This window comes from Nipponia nippon, unplaced genomic scaffold (genome assembly GCF_047370975.1).
Source record: "Nipponia nippon isolate SJK-2023a ecotype South Korea unplaced genomic scaffold, ASM4737097v1 scaffold_2, whole genome shotgun sequence".
NCBI classification, from domain to species: domain Eukaryota; kingdom Metazoa; phylum Chordata; class Aves; order Pelecaniformes; family Threskiornithidae; genus Nipponia; species Nipponia nippon.
In genome coordinates, this window is record NW_028262336.1 from 35,122,632 (window position 1) to 35,142,882 (window position 20,251).

At 51.6% G+C, this 20,251-nt stretch overlaps 1 protein-coding gene across 5 annotated transcripts in view; it reads right to left on the reverse strand.

Annotated features, from left to right (window-relative positions):
- Positions 1–36: 36 nt before the first annotated feature.
- LOC104020846 (cystathionine beta-synthase) overlaps positions 37–20,251 on the reverse strand; it is a 38,748-nt gene continuing 18,533 nt past the window's right edge. For 4 of the 5 annotated variants that reach the window (XM_087757015.1, XM_087757018.1, XM_087757017.1 and 1 more), the window contains 13 exons: positions 19,453–19,587; positions 17,941–18,020; positions 16,556–16,687; positions 15,208–15,277; positions 13,883–13,974; positions 12,605–12,730; positions 11,508–11,592; positions 9,784–9,889; positions 9,121–9,192; positions 7,728–7,862; positions 7,056–7,164; positions 6,223–6,307; positions 3,738–4,118 (listed from right to left, as the gene is read on the reverse strand). In XM_087757015.1, coding sequence (XP_087613141.1) covers positions 4,021–4,118; positions 6,223–6,307; positions 7,056–7,164; positions 7,728–7,862; positions 9,121–9,192; positions 9,784–9,889; positions 11,508–11,592; positions 12,605–12,730; positions 13,883–13,974; positions 15,208–15,277; positions 16,556–16,687; positions 17,941–18,020; positions 19,453–19,587 — 1,325 coding nt within the window. In that variant the 3' untranslated portion in view covers positions 3,738–4,020. Of the gene's footprint in view, positions 142–3,737; positions 4,119–6,222; positions 6,308–7,055; positions 7,165–7,727; positions 7,863–9,120; positions 9,193–9,783; positions 9,890–11,507; positions 11,593–12,604; positions 12,731–13,882; positions 13,975–15,207; positions 15,278–16,555; positions 16,688–17,940; positions 18,021–19,452; positions 19,588–20,251 lie in introns of those variants that run through there. The other variant, XR_015704649.1, reaches the window with a different exon arrangement.

A 20,251-nucleotide genomic window follows, 5' to 3' on the forward strand; every position in this document is an offset into this window, starting at 1 on the left:
TCTGACTGCAGACTAATCTGGCATCTCTCAGCTGTCTGCAGGTCTGTCATCTCTCCCCACGCCCCTCTTTGCAGACTTCAGCCAGGGTTTCTGAAGAGTCAGCATCCCCCTGTGCTTTGCAGGCTGCTGAGGGCACAGATCCTGGTGTCCAGAGGGAAAGGAAAATTATTTAAAAGCTCTAGCGAGGCAGCACAGGTGGAAGGTAGCCAGCTCCAGCGCTGCAAAGCTCCCCCTCAGGAGCCAGAGGTGGGCATGGACCTTCTTGGGGCACCTGTTTTATCCCTGTCTCCCCGCAGCTCCCCTGGGCAGAGCAGCCCTCCCACGCCGCACCCTTGACGCGCACCATTTAAAGCACTTAGGCCCTGCATGGCTCTTTTCTTCTGGATTAAGCTGCAGGGAGCCAAGGCCACGTGTCCCAGCGGAGGAGGTTTACATGGGTTTCACGTGTGGGCACAACCCATGTGCCCTGATCGGTGCAGGCAGCCCAAGCTTCCCCGGGGCCATTTGCTCCCTGGTGTGAAAACATCTTAGCCTGATGTACTAATGAGCTTGTTGGAAACGTGTCCCCCAACACTGCAGAGCAATGGGATGAAGAGCAGGTACATCTCACAGCAGATGGGACTGTGGAGAGCAGCAATGGTTTTGGGAGCACACAGCCCTCCGTACACACCCACGCACACCCCTCAGAGCAGGAGGTGTTTGGAGAAGAGCGTGGGCTGGTGATGTAGGACCAGGGCCCTGCTCCTGCACCGGAGCTGGGCACCACACTGCCTGGCCCTCACCCTCCTGTCGCTGCCCTCTCATGGCTCCTTAAGCCTGAAAATCCCCACTCCTCTGGTAGATATGTGGGACCCCTGGGGTTGTCACTGCTGGAGGGTAGCCCTGGGGACGCAGGGAGAAGGGACAGCGGGCTGCGGGTGCAACGCTCGGCTCTTGGTCCCGCTGCCGCCACTGACGCTGTGTAAGGGCGTGTCTTTACAGGTCCTGCAGGGATTTCTGCTGGCAAGGCAAGTGAAACCTCCTCCCCTGCTTGCTGAGGCCTTTTCCACCCCAGAGTCACAGCGGGCAGGATAGCAGCAGCTGGTCCCTCTTACCACCCTGTATGCCCAACCCAGCACGCCGGGGTGCCGGTGGGGCAGCGCTCTGCCCTGGTGCGTGCTGTGGGGTGCATTTGCATCCTCAGGGTCACAGTCTGTGGCAAACTCCAGCAGATGCAACGCTGACATCCCTGGCCAGGGCAATGCCACCATGGGATGTGCCTGCTGGAAGCAGGGGCCAGGGGCCTTGGGAGCATCTCGTCAAGGCTGGCTCCAGCCCAGGTGGAGCAATCCCGAAACGTCTGGAGCTTGTGCCCAACTTGGTTAGTTCCCACACTCATAGTTAACATACAGAAGCCATTGTAAATATTCGTGGTGACTATTCAGCAGTTACTTCACCTCCACTGAAGTGCAGCTGTCTGTCCTGCAGCCTGCCTGCAGCTGGCAGCCACCGCCCCGCAGCTCCACTGCTGCTGCTGCTGCTGCTGCTGCTGCTGCTGGGAGCGCTGGGGTTTGGGCTAAGCCGTAAGGGTGGTGTGGACTGCAAAGAGGCTCAGAGCAGCAGAAGCCTGGGCTATCATTACCTGCTGTTAGCCCGTCACGTGAGTTTTCAGCTGGCTGTTTTTTCAGAGCTGCCACATTTTGCACGCCCAGGTGAGCGCACAGCCCCTCACACTGCACACTCAGCTCACCGGGCAGCAGCCTGCTCTGCAAGCAAACATTCAGTTGAACGTGTCAAATATTGTTTTTTTTTCTGTTCAGACTCACAGTAGTGGAACATCTTTGGCATAAACATACGCAATTTCTGAGAGGACAGCCCATGAGAATTGCTTGTCCCCCACAGCCTTGGTACTGCTAGACCAAAAGCAGAACTGCCTTAAGCTGTTGTTGCACACACGCAGCAGCAGCCTGGAGCTCTCATTCCTGCTGCAAAGCTCTCGGGTGCGACCCAGGCACCTTAAAGTTTCTCTAACCCCCTGGGAGAGACCTGCCCAGCATGCAGGGACCTATGTCCATGTGCACATAGCAGGGCTTGTTCTGGGGCAGGGTGGCAGCAGTCTCTAGGCACAGGCAGGTCACCCCCTCGAAGGTGCCCATGTCTCTGGAGCAGCCCAAGGTGTCATCTCATACCTGACCTTAAAACTCATGAGCTGCCTTCGGGACAAGAGCCATCCCATTGGGGTACTCGCATAGGAGGTGGAGGACCTGGGGACTGGAGGGGAGGGTCCCAATCCCCAGTGAAGGGGAGCTCCCTGCAAAGATAGAGGTGCCCCTGGCTGTTGGGCGGAGGCAAATCTCCCCTCCATCTCTTGCAGCCAGGCTTGCTACGCAGGAGGACGTATTACACTTAGGGTCATCAGAAAGGCTCTGGCATGTCCCAGGCTTCAAAGTGTCCAGATTCAGACTGAGTTCTGCACTTCATGGAGTTATGGGGCATTTTAAGACTTACTCATGCGAGTTTGGAATACAGGCATGGACTAATACCCTTCAGTTTGCAACTGAGTTGCTAAAATAAATGCTATACAGTGAGGCTGATCTAATAATTTTTTACTTTTTCTGGACAAATATGGTTATTACTCAAGCAAAAACTCGCAGAAGGTCTTCTTCAAGCATGTGTTACTCAGGAAACAAAAGACAGCAGAGACACTCTTCCTAAATATAAATACTTCAGCATTCTATAATTTAATAAAAGTCTCGTACAAACTAGATTAGACTGAAGGTATGGCCTAGCCAAAATCAGAATTGGTTGTTGTCCCCTTGGAGCAGCTCCCAAGACATATGGAAAGACTGCAGAGCTCTTACATGTTTTGGGAGCAACTCCCCCAAACCGGGTTTCAACGGTGCTTCGGTTTGGTCCCACAGCCCTCCTTTCCTATTTGCTTTCATCTATGTTTTTTGCAGCCATGGCATGTGGCTCTTATGATCTTCATTATCAGTTCCTGGAACATGATACTCTGACAGCAAAATTAAGATCAGCCTCTCCTTCACCTCTACCCCTTGATAATGAGCTCTCGGGATGCGTATTCATGAGATGGCTGTTACGGGACACGGGGATGCAGCTGTATCCCCTCTCCCAGTTACTATAGCATGAGAATGAGTCTTTACTTCTTGAATGGTTTTGGTTCACTGCCCCCTCCTGCAGGACCGTGCGCGAGACGCTCGGTGCCACCAGCTCCCCCAAATGTGAGGAAGGTGCTTTCCAAAGGCTGGTTGCTGCTACAGGAGCCATCATTCCCCACCAGTCCAGCACCTTGTACCCCGTACCCATCACAGCCCTCAGCTGTCCCTTCCCGGCCCCCCGGCCCGTGCCTGCCCTGCTCCCCACCTTTCGCCTACCAGGGTGCCATGTCCCACCCACTCCCCTCCTCGTCGCTCCGCTGGGGCCCTGCCTCTCCCACTCGCCCCTGGGGAGGGGAGGCAGAAGCTGCCTCCTTGGCCCCCAAATGGAGCCCGGGGTGAGAAGGAGGGTCTCCTGGGGGGTGCCTGCAGCCCTCCCTGTGAGGGGTGGAGAGGAGCAGGAGGGTGCAGCTGTGCTGTGGCTTGCCCCCAGCCCTCAACGAAGACTGGAGCTTCTCATGGTGGAGACAGGCTCCAGCCCCCGTGGGACCAGGGTGACTTGCAGCAGCTGTGACAGCGGCAGTGCATAGATACCTACTGCTACAAACACACCAAAACCCCCACCTGCTAAAATCTGGGCAATAAAAACCATCCCCTTCCCGCCACGTTACCTCTCCAGCCCTGGGAAGCTCTGTGTAACCACACATGGCTATTAAACGCAATTTCTTTAGTTATCTTCTCTTTAGTGATATTCTGGGTGGCATTTAGCGGACAAATGGTTATTACATTACAATTTTCACCTAGTCATTTTGAGAAACTATCAGCTGGATTAGACCAGAAAGCACCCTCGGCCGGGTGGTTCAGGCTCAGGGGGAGCAGCTGGCCCTGCGGGAGGAGTGGAGGTGGGTGCAGCCAAGCTGCTGTGCTACTTCTTGTCATTTCTGCTGACGAAGGTGAGGAGGTCCATCGCTGTGACCACACCAAACACCATCTGCTTCATGAAGGAACTGCCATTTCCATTGACTGTAAGCAGAGAAAATTCCAGTTTAGTGGAAAAAAGAAGAAGAAGAAAAAAAACCCCACAGCTGTGCAGAGGCTGCTATTTGTTTATTAAGAGAAAACCTTAACGGGGACAGCAGCTGTCTCTGCTGTGCCTCAACAGCAATGACTGACGCAGCCTCGGTCAAGTTACCGGGATCACGTCAGGGAGGTTTTAGCTGCAAATAATGCACCCTTTACCAGAGCAGGAAATTTAATTTCCCAGTTGTTTTTACCCGGCCTCTGTTCCAGTCCTGCTTCTATCACCACAAAACTTTTCAGGCCAAACAAATGAGACTCTTTAAGAGCAGCAGTGAGACACTTTCTGCTCTGTTCTCATAACGTCCCACACCACCATTAATAAAGCAGCATTGCAACAATTGCTTTAACTATCTGATAAATGTTTTCTTAAATAAAACTAAAACTAGCCACCAGAGTCCAAACACAAGATAAAATGCAAGCTCCGAAGGTGTGGGAAGAAAGTAATAAATAAGGGGTAACTGTGGCAGCATTAAAAACAGCAGCTCTGGAAAAGAAAATAGGTGTTGTTTAAAAACCAGAGCAAGAGGCACTGCGTACAGCTGGCTGATATTTTTTGGTGGGTACCATTTAATTTGCAGATACCATTCAATTTATATTGAAATGTGATACAAAATAGATTTTCGTCGTTTTATGACAACATAGCTGAGAAAGGAAATTCTGCCTAGCATTATTTTTGGTGAGAGAATTGGAAACGTGCATCAAAGGCAGTTTTGAATGAGAGACTTTGGTTTGCGACGTTTTGTGGGAACACGGTTGCACTTGCAAGCCAGCTTTAGAGCTGATGGGGCTTCGGGGCGGCAGGCCACAGAGACACAAGCAGAGGGGCTGGGGTGTTTGTGCACAGTGGGTTTCGGAGGCTCCGAGTTCAGCAGGCAGCCCTTCGCTGGCAGTTGATACAGCACAGTATCGCGTGTTGCTCACCACAGGAATGCTTTGCACATTCAGTGTGTAATCCCATCAAATCAGCATAATTACACCCTTCAGCTCTAATTTAGAAGACCTAAACATGGGTCTTCTGACTGCTTTTTTCATGTTGCTAACATTTTAAACAAAGCATCTCCCTCGAGATAAGGCCAAATTTGTACTTCTAGAAGTTTTATGGTATAATTTTACTGGAAAGGTGTGTTAGGTCAGATTTGCAGAACAGCACCTGCCACTGTACATGTTTCAGTCAGAGGAGCAACAAGGTGTGATCCCTGCTGCCATCGATGTGTCAGCAACCCTCATGCTAACGTGGTCTTACTGCACGTGACTCTACTGAGCCTGCTTGCTTCACTGGGGAGGGGGTGGCTGCACAGTGGTTTGAGAATAAACCAAAGCTGCTCCAAATTATTGGACTAGTCTAATAGTGCTCCTGAATTCTCGGGGCATCCCTATACCCAGCCATGGTCCAGGTAAGGCTCACACATGGATGCCTCAGGCTGCACACATCAGCGTGCGTTGTGCCTCCTGACTCCCGACTCATGTGCCCCTGCCACAAGGGCTTGCTCACGGTCCAACATATTTGTTTTTGGCTTTCTCAACTTACCCTGGACGTCCAGGGTGGGTGTCTGATAGCACCCAGTGTGAGAGGCCCTTAGCATATCAATTTACCCAGCCCTCTCAGGGCACACAGGCATAAGGACATCTCTTGGCTGCATCTCCAGGGGCGGTGAGTAGGAAGAGTGGCGTTCAGAGAAGATGGCACAGCCTCTGGGCATGCATAGCAGAAGGTCCTTAAGCAGTGGGACGCAGACTGTGTAGTTTGTTCCCTTGCACTTACATGCCTGAATTCCACCTAAGTTTTATCTTGTGCTGGTCCCAGGCTCATGGGGTTAAGGCTTCCCCCCCCTCCCCTCATGCCTGTGGTATCAGGAAAGGAAATGGGTGAATAGTTGGCAGTTCCAGGGCTTTGCAGAGCCATGGGGCAGAAATCCGTCCTGCAAAGGCTCAGGGGCTGCACACGTGGAGCAGCTGGGCTGATACCTACCACGATCAGTTTGATAATTTCCCTCTCCCCTCTCAAACATTTGTGCAAAGCCTGTACAGTGTGTCTGCAGATACCTACACTGCATTTGCTGGTGTACGACGATAGCAAAATGGTCATTCTCCAGGATGCAGGAAAGCTTCCCGAGGCTGTCCTCCAGGCCAATCTAAACAGGACAAAAAGAGACATTTTACGTTTCACTTCACATTTAAAGGACAGTGGTGTGGAGCCTGACTCCTGCCTGACTGTAGCCGTGAGTGGGCAGGGCAGCACCCAGTTGGACCGGGATCGGGTGTGCCTCACCCACCTGCACTGTTTTGGGGACATGGGACAGGGTGCAGGCAACCCGCAAACCTGGCTTTGCTGTAGCTGAAGTACAGTGCTGTCTTTCCCCAGCCCAAAGGGCCTCCATGGGCCAGCATGAGATGATGGCTCCAGCTCCCCTAGAACACCATCCATTTGCCTCACTCTGGACCATTTACCTCTGGACCACTGATGGCCGTTTGACCCAGGCATCCCTCCCCTGCACGCCCACAGGACCTGCCCTGTGTCCCGTCAGAGCCCGTGGCTGTTGCCCCAGCCCTGCTGAGCCCTGGCAAAAGCTGGGCTCTGATTTCAGAGGGTGCTGATCTCCCAGCTGGACGAAATCCTCTAACAGTGTAAGATTGGGGGTGGACATTCACGTGCTTTGCTCCTGGTATGAAAGCTCCCATGTCAGCACCCCACAGGCTCAGCAGCATTTTTGTAGGTGCCTGTCCTTACTCTCATCTCTGTCATCCTCCCCAACTCTCTCTACCTTCATCACTCTGCCTTTTCATTGACCTCTTCTCCCAGGTCCTCTCACACCTCAGGGTGGTGGTGCACCTCTCCCCATCCTGGACAGAGGTTGACACCAGCCACAGCCTTAGCGGTACCTTTGAGAACTGGTCGTAGATGACCTTCGTAACGGGGTCTGAGAACTGTGCTTTTCCAGCCAGCACCGAGGTGAGGGTGTTGCTGAGGGTCACCATTCCCAAAATAAGTCTGTAAGGGAATAGGGAGTTTTCCAACAGGTCAGATCTGAGGTTAGGCACATGTTTTATGTAGGGGCTGAACTGCTCCCCTTGAAGTCAGTGACTAAATTGCTGCTTGCCATCAGCAGGAGGCACCAGCTTTCTCATCTGAACAGGACAAGAAGATCCTTGTCCTCACCAAGCTGTTGGTTTAACAGTAGTTAAAGTCTGTACTGCCATCCAGGACTTAGCAGCTGGGAGAAGGAAAACTTGTGAGCTCTCCAGTTGCTTTTTTGTGTGGGTTTCCCACCCAGCCCTCACCTTTCCTCTGGCCTCCCCTTGCCTGTGCACTGATCCAGCCTCTGCTGAGTCTGGTGGGTCCTGGATTTGGCTTTCACTTTAACTAGCTCATTTGCAGGGAGTTTTCTTGATGAATCTTCACAAGGAGGCAGATGATATTTTAAAAATATGTGTCACAGAATTCAACACAAGAGCCCCGTCACTGGATCAGTAAATGGAACTTTTTCTCTTTAGTTTCATCATGGCTGCTTTTCTATGTCAATGGCCATCTCTGTAATGAGTAAAAATAGTTACCCTGATTCAGCAACAACAGGAGCTTGGTCGTATCCCTTCTCCTGGAGGATCTCAATTGCCTTTTGACAGCTGACTTCTGGGAGGAGAATGAGAGGGGCTGAGAGATTCAGTTTCTGCACCTTGATGTTCCACCACCTGTTGAAAGACAAATGGCAGCACCAAGCTGTTACTCGCCGCTGTGCGGCTGTGGGCCTTGCTCAGGGAGGCAAGGGCAGTAGAGATGAGAACAACCATATGGTTATATTCTGCCTGCCTACAAAGCTCACCCCACTCCTATCCCAAAGCAGTAACACTACAAGTCCACCATGGCCAGGTCTTGTTGAAGCCAAGCTTTGCCTATGCCTGGTGTTCATACAACTCCAGAGGCAGGGCTGAGGCCAGCAGTTGGCAAGGTGCTGAGCTGTCCCGAATCCAAGGAAGCTACTGAGGTCTTCACTTCAAGCTCATGAGTGGAGGCCTACCAGTTTTACTTATTTGGTTTGTATCCTTGGTCCTCAAAATGCAGCATTTGCAGCTCTTCCAGGAGAGAGCCTGGCAGAGATGCTCCTGTGACTTACAAGGGATAAGCTATGCTTGTTTGCTGGGGACAACAGGCAACTCCCAACTCATCTCAGCCCTTTGTCCTTGCAGAAAAGGCAGGGCAATGGCAGAGGCTGGAAGGGCCAAGAGCAATTCTAACCAGGCATGAGAGTCCTTAGAAATGTATTAAGTTTTTAGGAAATATTTTGCAATAACCTTTGGTTATAGTAACCCAAAGGAGCAGGTGACATCACCTGCTGTCTTTAAAGTGAGACTAGGCACTTTCTAAACAACCAGCATTTGCCCAGCCACATGTCAACTGGCATCAGCAGCTTGTCTGTGATTCCCTGCCTTGTGGGGGTTCTTTCCCCATGGCACACAGGAGAGAACTGAGCTGGTCATCTTTTCTGGCCTGCAGCCCTGGAAAGTGAAAATTTACTGGTCTCTGCCTGAAAAGACCCCCAGAGCTGTTTGAAAGGGTGCTTGCTACAGGAGGGACCCATCTCCCTGCCAGACCAATGTTCCTTTGAACATTGGCTGTGGAGTAGAGAGAGAAGGTTTTGAGTGGAGCTAGATGTCCACCTCAGCCATTCTGCTCGGCAGAGTTTAGGTGGTCTGGATAATGACTGCCACGTGGGAGGGCATCAGCAACTTTGAGACAGAAATGGCTCCTTTATAGACTTTGATTGGAGAATGGGGATACCTAACCAGTCAAAAGAGAGGAGCTGACATTACAGCCTCCCCAGCGGGATCCAGACTTAACTGCATTTTTTTCTAAATACTAAAAGATAATACTTTCCTTTGAAGATAATAATTTCCAGACTCAGAAAGCTGATTCCCTTAGCACTGTTTATACCGGCGGAAGTTATCTTACCAAGGCTTGTGCTCCTGGACGTCATTTAGGAAACCATTTTTTATCATCCACTTATCATTCAAAAATTTGGACCTAGAAATCACCAACAAAGAGCGAGTCTGTGAGCCTTCCAGAAGAAGTCGTGCTTTGTTTCATGCACTAGACCGCAGCACTGCCCCAGGGCTCCCATGATTTTTGCAGCTGGCTGCTCTTAGCCCCTTTTAAGGTCAACGGGAGCTGCGGGTGCTCAGTAACTCTTAGAAGCATGCCAGCTATTTGCCTTCCTAACTTTAGGCATGCAAGTTCAAAAACCGTAGCTTGACTGATTCCTGTCCGTGCAGTAAGTCAGTGACAAGAAGAAATACAACCCAAGTGTCCCAACACCCAGTCCCTGGCGCTTGCCACAGCAGTATGCTATTTCTCTCTGTTGATTTTGTTTGTTTTTTTTTCCTGTGAGCTGCTCGAGGGAGACTCCCAGCTCTGGGCTCACTTCGAGTGCCATGCTATCAGACTTACCAGGGTGGCTCTCCAGCAACCCACACCACCTGGGCTCAGCAGCGCTAAGTTCATGTCACCGAAGGGCCCCATGGCCCCAAACTGGGCCATATGCAGACAGGGTGGGGAGAAGGCTATGGGAGCTCCTACTCCGCTGCCAAAAAGCAGGCGAGGAAGCGAGAAACTCACATGTAGTTCCTGACGGAGTCGGGCAGGATGACGACGCAGCGCTGACCTTCCTTCAGGTCCTTGGCAGCCTGCACGGCGATGGACATGGCACTGCCTGAGCTGCCACCTGGATGGGTACCAAGAAAAGAGAGACAAGCATTGGGGCTGCCCAGGGTGCAGGGCCACAGTCGTGGTGCGCAGGGCACAGTGCTGCCCTGCCTAATGCTACCAGGGGCACTGACACCAAGCGGTAGCAGAGGTGGCACCTCATACACCAGGGCAGCTGAAGACACTGGGAGTGGGAGGACAATCGGCCCCACAGTAGGTTTTAGGGTCAGGAAGAGGTAGGGACTGAAGGGATGTGTTCATATGGTGGCTCTTGGCAGTGGGCTTATGAGGCAATATAAGAGCCACCTTATGAACTTCATGAGCCACATCTTGTGGTGACTCTGAGGGCAGGCCAAGGGCTGAAAGGTTCAATACGAGGCCATTCATATCACTGCTGCCCATGCCACACCTTTCCTTTGGGTGAGGAGAAGACCATGCCAAATCTAGAGCTTCTGGCTGACATATTTGGCAATCAAAGATTGGCTTTAAATGCATTGTAAAGACTGAAAAAACCATAAACATTACATTCATGCTTGGAATACCAGGCCAACGTGATGGGAAGACTTAAATGCTCCCTGTGTCTGTGTGCACGCATGTGGTTTGCTGCACGTAGGGAAAGCAGGTCCCTGCTTTACAGAGGCAATTCTTCCACCGGTAGTTCGAGTACTGGAAGTCAAACACATTCCACTATCTGTGTGCCAATTACACACTGCATTCAAGGCAGCACGTATTTTACAGCAGGTTAATTAGCACTGGGTCACATTTTTCAAACAAATGAGCAAAGGCCCTGAAAAATGCAGTTCAGGGAACATGAAGCTATTCACAAATTATAGTTGAGTTCAGCAAGTGGTTTCTGTTGAAACACAGTGACTGTGCCTGCTAGGTTAAATCAACATTTAAGCGTTTCATTACAAATGGCCTGATCTTTTTCAAAACTCCCTGGATGTGAGCGCTCAGGACTTTTATCAGCTGAAACTAAAAGCCTACGTATTGTCTGGTCCTGGACGCAAATCTATAGCTATCTGCTCGGTGGCAGGGAAGGCTGAAAAACACTGATGCTGTGTAGAGACTCTTAGGGTACAGGCAGGGTTTGTCTGAGGGCAGTTGTTCATTTTGGAAAGCTGGTGGGATCACTTACAGCTCGTTGGCACAGGGAGGAATACTCAGTAAGAACATCTTACACTTTCTTTACTTTCAAACTTTCCTGGTCCAAACCTGGCACCTCTAGTGTGGCAACCGTTCAACGACAGTACAGCCTCGCAGAGTTGTTAGCGGAGTGACACTTTTAGCCCACTTGTCCTGCCACGAGTCCCATTAATCCTCTCTTCATCTCATGTAATACTACACCGCACAGAGTTAGGCCTGAAGATCCAGTTCCATGTGCAAAAGTGCTCCAGTAAGAGGAGAGTTATTGCTTCTATAATTATTGTGGCTTATGAGTCAGATCCCAGACCACGGACTCACTCCCACACCTCTGAAGTCTACAGTGACCTACACACCAGTTTAGGGTTCGGCCATTCAGCCCTGTTAACCTAGCAGACACAAAATGCAGAGAGCACCTACCTCGAAGCATTTTGGTCCCAAAAGGATGAGGTTCAAAAAATTTAAGAGAAGCAACTGTTGTCATTGGTGCTTACCGCACAATAATCCCTCCTCTCTAATCAGCCTGCGAGACATGAGGAACGAGTCTCTGTCGTTGCATTTATACCACTGATCAACCACCTGAAGAGAAAGCAAGAAGGTTGGTTTCTGGAATTGTTATTTCAGGCTGCCGTGAGCCTGTGAGGCATGCCGTGGTGCTGATGCCTACAACATCTGGCAGCTTTGAGCTGCTTTTCACACTTGAAAACAAATGCATTTCTCAGGGCATCCTCAGTCCAGAGCGTGTGTCCTTGCTTGCAGGCACCTACTCTAGCCTTTCCAGCCAGCACACTTTCCTTGGAGAGTTAGGGATGTTTGAGAGGTCCAGAGTCAGGATATGGTGTTCATGATGTCCCGGGCTAGGCTACATTAATGGTCAAGATTTTATCAGGCAAAACCAGATCCAACTACAAAAAGAGTTTTGGGTCACTACAGGTCAAAACTCTAAAGCCATGTGCAGACAGCAGAGATGTAGTTACTGCAACACCTGGAAACAGAAAGAATCTGGGCTCGGAGGCTGTGGGGGACCTTTCTACGAATGAGGCAGGGGGAGCACAGGCAGCTTGACTTCGGGCTTTAATGCTCTGTGCCGGGTGGCAACTGATACACAAAGAAGAAACTTGACAAGAAGCTGTATGAGGTTCATGATCAGTTGTTTTACATAGCCTGGATCTTGTCTTCCAGCCCATAAATGGTGCAGGGTTTCTGCCTACAACAGCAAAGGCTCAGGAAACCCTAGCGTGATGAAGAGCAGCCTCAGCACTGACCTCTTCTGTGTGATCGCAGTACAAGAGGCATGCTCTGAACATTAGTGAGGCTGAGCTGAGGTGGCTGGTACTGTGGCATATTCCTTGTTTGCCCCTGTATAAGTCTTCTCCTTGTAGGTCAGTTATGATCAGATTTACTGAGAGAGATGCTTTAGTGCTGGGGTCCCAGTCCCCCCACAACAGCTTGTTCTGCACTGGGAAGGTACACAAGTCACCTTAGGGCTGGGCCACAGCCGGGTGCCAGAGCTGGCTACCTGTGAACTTGGGAGTAGGCTGGGTGCAAAGCCAAGGATCAGACAGCGGCCTTTCATCACACAGCTACTTACTGATCTGTCAAGGACAGTAGGGATAAAGTCATGCCCAATGCCCTCCACTTCGATGGTTGTGGTGTTCGTCCTGTTCATCTCACTGGGCAGAGCGACAATGGAGCCATCAGGATCTACGCCAATGATCTTTGAGGGAAGGAAGTTTTGTTAAACCACAAAGGGAGTTCAGAAATAGTCAAACACACAACTCAAAGAAAAAATACCCATGCCCTTATCAGCAATGTTTTCCTTCCCATGATATTCATTAATCTTCCGATCCACTGGCAGCATGGAGAGCTTCCAGGATAAAAGGGTACTGTTTCCCATTGGCTTTTTAAATAGATCCTAGGTAGTGTTCAGCTGCTGCAGAAGTGACTGGTGGCTTAAAATGTTATCACTCTCAAGGTGTTTGTCATCACCCCTTTGGCAGAGCCTGCTACTTCCAAAGCTCAACCCTTAGAATAGCGTGAGTGCTCCTTAATCTGCTCCAGCGCAAAGCCAGCCAGCTAGCTCAAACCTGTGGAAACCCATGGCTACAGACATCCTTTCTGGATCTAGCTGTGCTGGCTGACAGTGGCACCTCCCTGGTTGCTTATAGCTTTATGTCTGGGCTGAGGTTGCCTCCCTCAACACTCAGCTTAAGAAGGGATGGTGACACTGCTCCACATGCAGCTTCAAGCAGTCAGCGATGTTATCTCATGCCCAGGTCCCTCAGTGGCTGGGTCCACACCATCTCAATTTGCCTCTGGTGGATCAGGGATTGCTCGCACGCCACCTACGCTGGGGAGGCAGTAACTGTCAAGCCCCCAGTCCGCCTTGAAGCACAGGCTCTGCAGAGCGAGCATCTATGACTGGTGTCAACCATAGAGCATGGAGGCTTTTGCAATGGCGCATGAGAAGCACTTGCACAGTCTGCCCCCTCTGCACGGAGCTGCCGGGGCAGAAACTTTCAGCAGGCATGTTAACCAGGAGCAGGAACAGTAATGCTGTCAGCTGGGCCAACCACTTCTGCGGGGGACGTCTGACAGTGTCCTGCAAAGGGCAGGGCACCAGGCAGGATGGGATCAGTAATGGGGCTGTGGAGTCTTTGACATCTAAGGCACTGGGATGAATCTAGGTCAAGCTGAGCGTAACACCAAATTGCTTCCAACAAAAGCCAAGCTCGCTGTGAAAAAACAAATAGGTGGAGAAAACAACTGCTAGCTCAGTGAGCTGTGGGGTTAGGCTTGATCAAAAGCACAAGCAGGAAAACCCAGAGCGGCCAGGACTCCCAGTGGGCAGCCCTGCCTCCCAGCTTACCTTGCAGTCGGGGCACTTCTCCTTCAGCTTCCTGGCAACGCCAGTGACAGTGCCTCCTGTGCCGGAACCCATCACCACCATGTCGACCTTGCCTGCAGGTCAGGGAAGAGAGAGGCTTGCAGGGACTGAGCACGGCCTCCAGCACGGTCTCCCCTTTATTCAGGGCCCTGCACAGCTGCAAAGCCCGTCTCCCTCGGCTGCTAGAACACCGTGTGCAGAAAGGATGCTAGCAGCCAAAATGTGGTCCTGGGGAGAAGCTCAGATGAGCTTGCAGGATCTGAGCAGAGCTGATCCTGCCTCAGCGCAGGGGGCTGAAGGTGACCTCCAGATCTCCTAGTGGCCTCCATGATTTCTGTGTCTTTGGCACCTACTGGCTTAAGGGGGAGGGAGGATCTCAGCGCTTCCAGCCCTTTCAAACTGCACCACATCGAAGCAAAGCAAGTGAATAGCAGCACAATATCAATAACAGGCACTGCTTTTCAGCTAGTGTTAGCATCCACAATGGAGAGATGGCAGAGCTCTGCCCTGGCATCCGCATCGGTCAGATGTAGCCACACTGGCATCAATGGAATTATGCTGATTTAGGACTGGTAGGAGCAGAGTCAGGCCTTCAGAGCCTTATGTTGCAACTGCACTGGGAAAAAGGGATTTATCTTATCACTGCTGGCAGCCAGTAGGAGCAAATCTAAATGTTGTAGTGGAGGGAAGGCTGGGACTTTCTTGTTCCTGTTGCCACCCGACTGCTTTGCTGTTATGATAACTGCTTTCCAGTTAAAACCTTTAAGCCTTTTTTACATTTTGCAGTGCTCCCTATCTGCACAGACATGGACTGAGATAATCCTTTATCCTCCCCCAGCTATCACATCAAATGTCATTAGTCTGTGAAGTGTCAGTCTATTTTGATTTGCAAATGAGTGTGCTGGGTCAGCCTGCCATGCCCTGATGGACTTGTATTCCCCAGGGAGGCCTCTTGGGCCATCTTGTGCTCTCAGCTGACAGGCTGCAGAGATGTTGCTGCCATCGAGAGATGGGCTCTTCCTCCCTGGGTACAGCCTGAATTTGTTAAGCCTCTGGTCTCCTCCCTCTGACTTTTGAAATAGGAGGCCATAGCAGGGAAGCCCTGCAGGCTCAGGTGGATCTGGAGTGGATTATGTGAAGTTGCTACACCCTGCATGTCAATATTATCAAGGGTACCTTCATCTACAGAGGCCCTTCTGGCCACTTCTATACATTTAGCTCAATAAATGATGTAAAATAAGCCTCTCAGAGAGGGCTATAGCCCTCTGCCCATCCTCAGCATGTGGAAACAACAGCACAGCCAGTACCTTCACACTGCTCCAGGATCTCCTCAGCTGTGGTGTCGTAATGAGCCAGGGGGTTGCTTGGATTTCGGTACTGTTTATTTCAACAGAGAACAGCATGAGTTACTGTGTGAAGCATAGGTCAAATACCAAACTAGCAATAGCTCCTGATGAGCTTTACACAGAGTCTGCAACTGCCCCCTCCACTCCCTGGCGAGGGGTGCACCACCACCCGGCCAGGCCAGGTCACAGGTATTCCTCCTGGTTGTCACTTTGGGGCAGGTTTCTAAGGACACTTGGGATTTGTCCACACTGGAAGATTAAACGTGCCCACAAACACTCACTCTCTGGCACTTGGTGCCTATTTGGTGTGGGGATGGCTGTCCCACATGCTGCATTGCCAGGTTTTATGGGATCTGGTGGTTTTGTTAAACCCCTAGCTGCTGGACGCAGGAGAGCTCCTCAGTATTTTAGCTATTGCTTAGACAGAAACATTTTTAGCCTTTTCTGTTATCTTGAGAAAATTGAAAATACAGCCCCACAATACTAAAAAGCTGAGAAAACAAACAAAAAAAATCCCTCTTCAAATGTGATATTAGAAAACTTCTTTCAAGTGTCATATATATAATTTTGGGAGCTGCTTTGTCATTTAGGGGCATTTGTGGCTGGCAGTGCAGCAAGTTAGGTGGCTGGGAAACATGGGCCAGAGTAGTTGTCCTACCTGTACAGAGGGATTTACCACAGGGAGTACACAGGTACAGCACTGAAATGTGTGCAGCCCCGTGTTCACACCCGTAGACCAGGCTGCTTCTGAAAAGCATATGCAGATATTGAGCTCCCTTTTTGTTAACAGGAAGGAAAACTATGTCTTCCCTGTCTTTTCTGCACTATAGGAGCTCCCTGTCCACTATAGGGATCCCTTCCCGCAACGGGGTTGGACCAGAGGAAGAAGTGCCCTCCCGTACAAGACCCAGTGCTGCAGGAACCACTGGTGTGAATCAACGGTGTTTGCCCTTCACAACATGAGGCTTATTTTTGAGGCAGAAGAGAGGCTGCTAGCCAGGCATAAAAAGTTATTGTTTCAGGTCAAAGTTAAATCTGAAGTAATTTGAGGAGTCTTCCAAGTGTGCAAGAAAACCCAGCCTCACGCACATCGGGCTTTGGCATGGGTATTATGGGTTTGGAAGTGTCCCTTACTTTGTTTCTGCCACCCTGTGCTTTGCAGAGGAGCGATTAAGTTTCAAACGCCATAAAACGCTGACGAAATCTGCCTCTGTTGCCAGTGTGAGCGAAGCCCCCAAACACAGGCAGACTTGGAGCACACGCTATAAACCGTGTTTGGAAAGCGAGTGGGCGGCGGAACGGCGTTTACCTGGTCCAGGATGTGAGAGTTTGGGATTTCACTTTTCAGCTTCCAGGCAACGCGAATGTTAGACTCTGGGGCATCGAAGCGGGTGCACGGGGTCCGCACAATTTCAACACCCAGCGCCTTCAGAATATCAACCTTTGGGAGGGAAGAGAGTAGTTGTAACGCAACCGATCCCACGTAGCGATGGTAATCTGAACCTGCGGGCTCATGGCAGCGTCAGATGCCAGAGGAGCTTTGCATGCGGGAGACATTTAGCATTTGGAGATACAATGTCCGATTCTCGGTTATACTATCTCTGACATCCTCCTGGCACCCAGGGCCTCCTGCCTGAAGCTGGCACATGGATTCAAGCCTGGCCTCGTGCCCTGTCCGGCTCGGAGGGCAGGCTGGGGACACAGCAGAGGTAGGTAACACTGTGCTGCTCCTTGGTGCCTGGGGAAAGGGGCAGAGGAAACTGGGGTAGGGAGCAGCATGTCCTACGTGCTGTGGTCTGAGCCCCTGCATGCAAGGAGGAGGTCTTAAAGCTGTCTTTGCCCCAAGTCCCTTCTCTCCCCTCACCAACCACGAGGAAAGAGAAACTACAAATCAGCCTTAGGGTATTAATCCACTGGGAGATGCAGCCGTCAGGAGGAGAGGGGATCAAAAGAGAAGGGTGGGTGAGTGTCGGGGTGCCTAGAGATGAAGCCCATGGCAGCTGGAGGTGGCATCTGATCCAGACTGAGCTTAAGTGAGATTTAGGTTGAAATGAGGGTGGTGCTTTGGAGAAGGGCTCAGTTTTGAGCCAAGTCAGGGTCCAGGTCTGGCTTCACTGGCATGAGTTCAGCTGAGCAGTTTGTGAGACTTTTGGCTCCCCAAGGCGGAGATTTCTGCCATCTCCGGGACAGCAGTTTTACCTGATCGTCAGCTCTTGTGCAAGTGACTTGACTTCCACCGTCTCAAGAAAACAGCTCAGACAACCATAAGTGTTTCCAGGTTAAAGAAAACCATAGAGACACGGAGAGACCAAGTGACAGGTCAGATGTCAGAGGGGAAGTCAGCAGGACCGACAGCCGAGCCCCAGCCCCCCGCCTCCCTCTCCTCCGCTCCATCCAGCCCTTGCCCTTGCAGCCAGCAGATATTGCTCCATTCTCTGCAGCCACGCACTGTGTTCGGCTAACACATGACCCCAGCTGCTCTGCTGATGCTAGATAATCAGCCAGGCCATCACAGCGTGCTTTTTTTCATCAAGAGGAAATCTCCTGAATAACTACAAAGCTATGTCAGTATGTGCGGCAAGGCTCATTACCCTTTAAAGGAGAGGGCGCTCCGTCTCTAGAAAGAGAGAGGCAGAGAGAGACAGGGAAGGAGATGTTCCCCGGCCGCGGGGTAATACCGTGCAGAGCTCTGACCTTTTCCATGCTCATTTTCTCCGGCAAGACAATGATGCAGCGGTAGCCTTTCACTGCAGCTACAAGTGCCAGCCCGATTCCTAGGTGGTGGGGAGGAAAGTGAATTGGTTGGCAACAGCATTTGGCAAGGCCGACGGACAAACATTGCTTCCTACATTCCTCTCTTCCACCAGCGAACGTAACCTAAAATTGTTCACCGACAAGCTACAGGTGAGGGCATCCTCCGTGAGCCTCTCGGGATGTGCCGGCAGCACCAGGGGGCACAGGAGGATGTGCTCACTGGCGAGTCGAGCTGCAGTATCCCTCTTGCTTGCAGGAGTCTATTCGCGTGGCACAGAGCAAATGGCAAGGCTGGGGAGCGCTTTCCTCCCCTCACCAAGGCTCAGGCCTCTTCCTTTGTTTTCCGAAACACAGGAGAGAGGTGGTTTTGCTTCAGGAGCGCCTTTCCCTCCCCCTCAAATGCTCTCAGTTGGGGACACAGACACAAAGCAGCACATGTCACTCCCGTGGCAAGCAGGCGAAGGGGACCTCTGCTCCAGTTTCACTGGGGGTGATGGATAGAGCCAGCTGCTCCCCAGCTAGAGGAGGAAGGTGAGGCTGGAGCCATGTGTCCCTGAGAGAGGCTGTAGGGAGCACGGTGCCAACCCGACTGCCCCGGGTGGCCAGGGGGCCAGCAGAAGCCACCTGGGGAACAGTGCCGGGGGCGTGCAGGTCCCCTCACCCCTGTGTCTGGGTGGGGTGCCTGGGGAAAGGGGGCCTGGCTCTGGGGAGCTTGCGGCAAAGGGGCTGGTAAGGGGCAAAATTCCTAGAGACGAGCCCTGTTCTGCATGGCTAGTGAGGCAGTGGCACTGCAGCAGTGGAGGGGAGCAGAGTGAGGGACATGGCCTCAATTCTGTCCAGAGCTCCTCAACAACCTCCACTGTGCCTTTTTGCAGGAAAGCACACTATGCACACGCATCCCTGACATGGTGGGGACACTGGTGCAGGCAGCAGCAAACGCACATGGAAACTTGCACTGATGGTCTTGTGCAGACTGCAAAATACAGGGGGAGGCTCCTGTGTTGTCCCCCCTCATCTCATACCCCACCATAATCTAGTGCCTGAGCAGGATGACAGTGACAAGGAAAAAAATAAATATTATTTATCTTCCAGCCCATCAGGAAAACCCTCTCTGGGAACCTCTGAATATTCAAGAGCTTCCCAGCCTGAAAACACCTGGGGTTGCCCCAGGTCCTCCAGCTCCAGAGGCTGTGAGGTAACCTGCCACGCATGCCTGCACAGGCATGGGACCCTCACAGGCCCTTGGGAATTTCAGCAACAAGGCATCTCAGCACCCTGGCCTGCCCACAGACGCCAGGAGGGAAGCTGAGGCGAGGACAGAGCTGTGGGACTCCAAGCTGACCTTGTAACTGCAAGTGCAAGAGCTCCTCAAATCCCTGCCCCTCCCGCAGCCCCTCAGAGATGCCACCCTGCCTGGTACCCCGGTGGAGGGAGCATCCCTGCCCTTCCCACCTGTGTTTCCTGAAGTGGGTTCAATCAGCGTGTCTCCTGGTTTTATAATCCCGGCTCTCTCAGCATCTTCCACCATCCTCAGGCTGATGCGGTCCTTCACACTGCCCCCCGCGTTGAAGTACTCACATTTTGCCACTGAAAATGAAAGGGGAGGCTCCATCAGGGACAAGCTGCAGCTGGGAGCACCAGCTTCTTGCTCCCCCAGCCCTCACTGCAGGCATTTGAGGACACCCATTCCTCCCCTGCAGGACGGTCCTTTGCTCAGGAGAATGCATCCACCATCTGCTTACAGGGTGCCACAGCTTGTCATGGGATTACCCATCAGCATACCTGCCCATAGTCCATCTTTCCCTGACGTTTTGTCTCCCTGCAGCACCCTGAAGGCAGCAAGCAGGCATGGTAAGTCCAGGATGGGTTTAAAATCAACTGAACATACAGTGATTGCTAGGTGGAAGGTACAATACACCTTGCTGCCCTGCCTTGAGGACTCTTCTCTGAGCAAGGCACTGTCAGGGTTAACAGCAAGGTCTCACGGTCTTTCCTGGGGTATGGCAGTTATTAATAGGTATCTAAAAAGGTACCCTTCTGTAGGGATGATCTGTAGTCCTGAATGGGGTGCCATAAAGAAAAACAAACAATAGAAAGGGCACTTTCAAGTGTCAGCCAAAATTATGCTTTCTTTGCTGAACTACCAAAAAACCCCACTAACAGAGACTTTCTAAGGTGTACTCAAACTGCAAGGCACACCTCTGTTCCTAATCAGGCCCTCCACGCTGCTAACGCTTGGGGCAGGACTCTT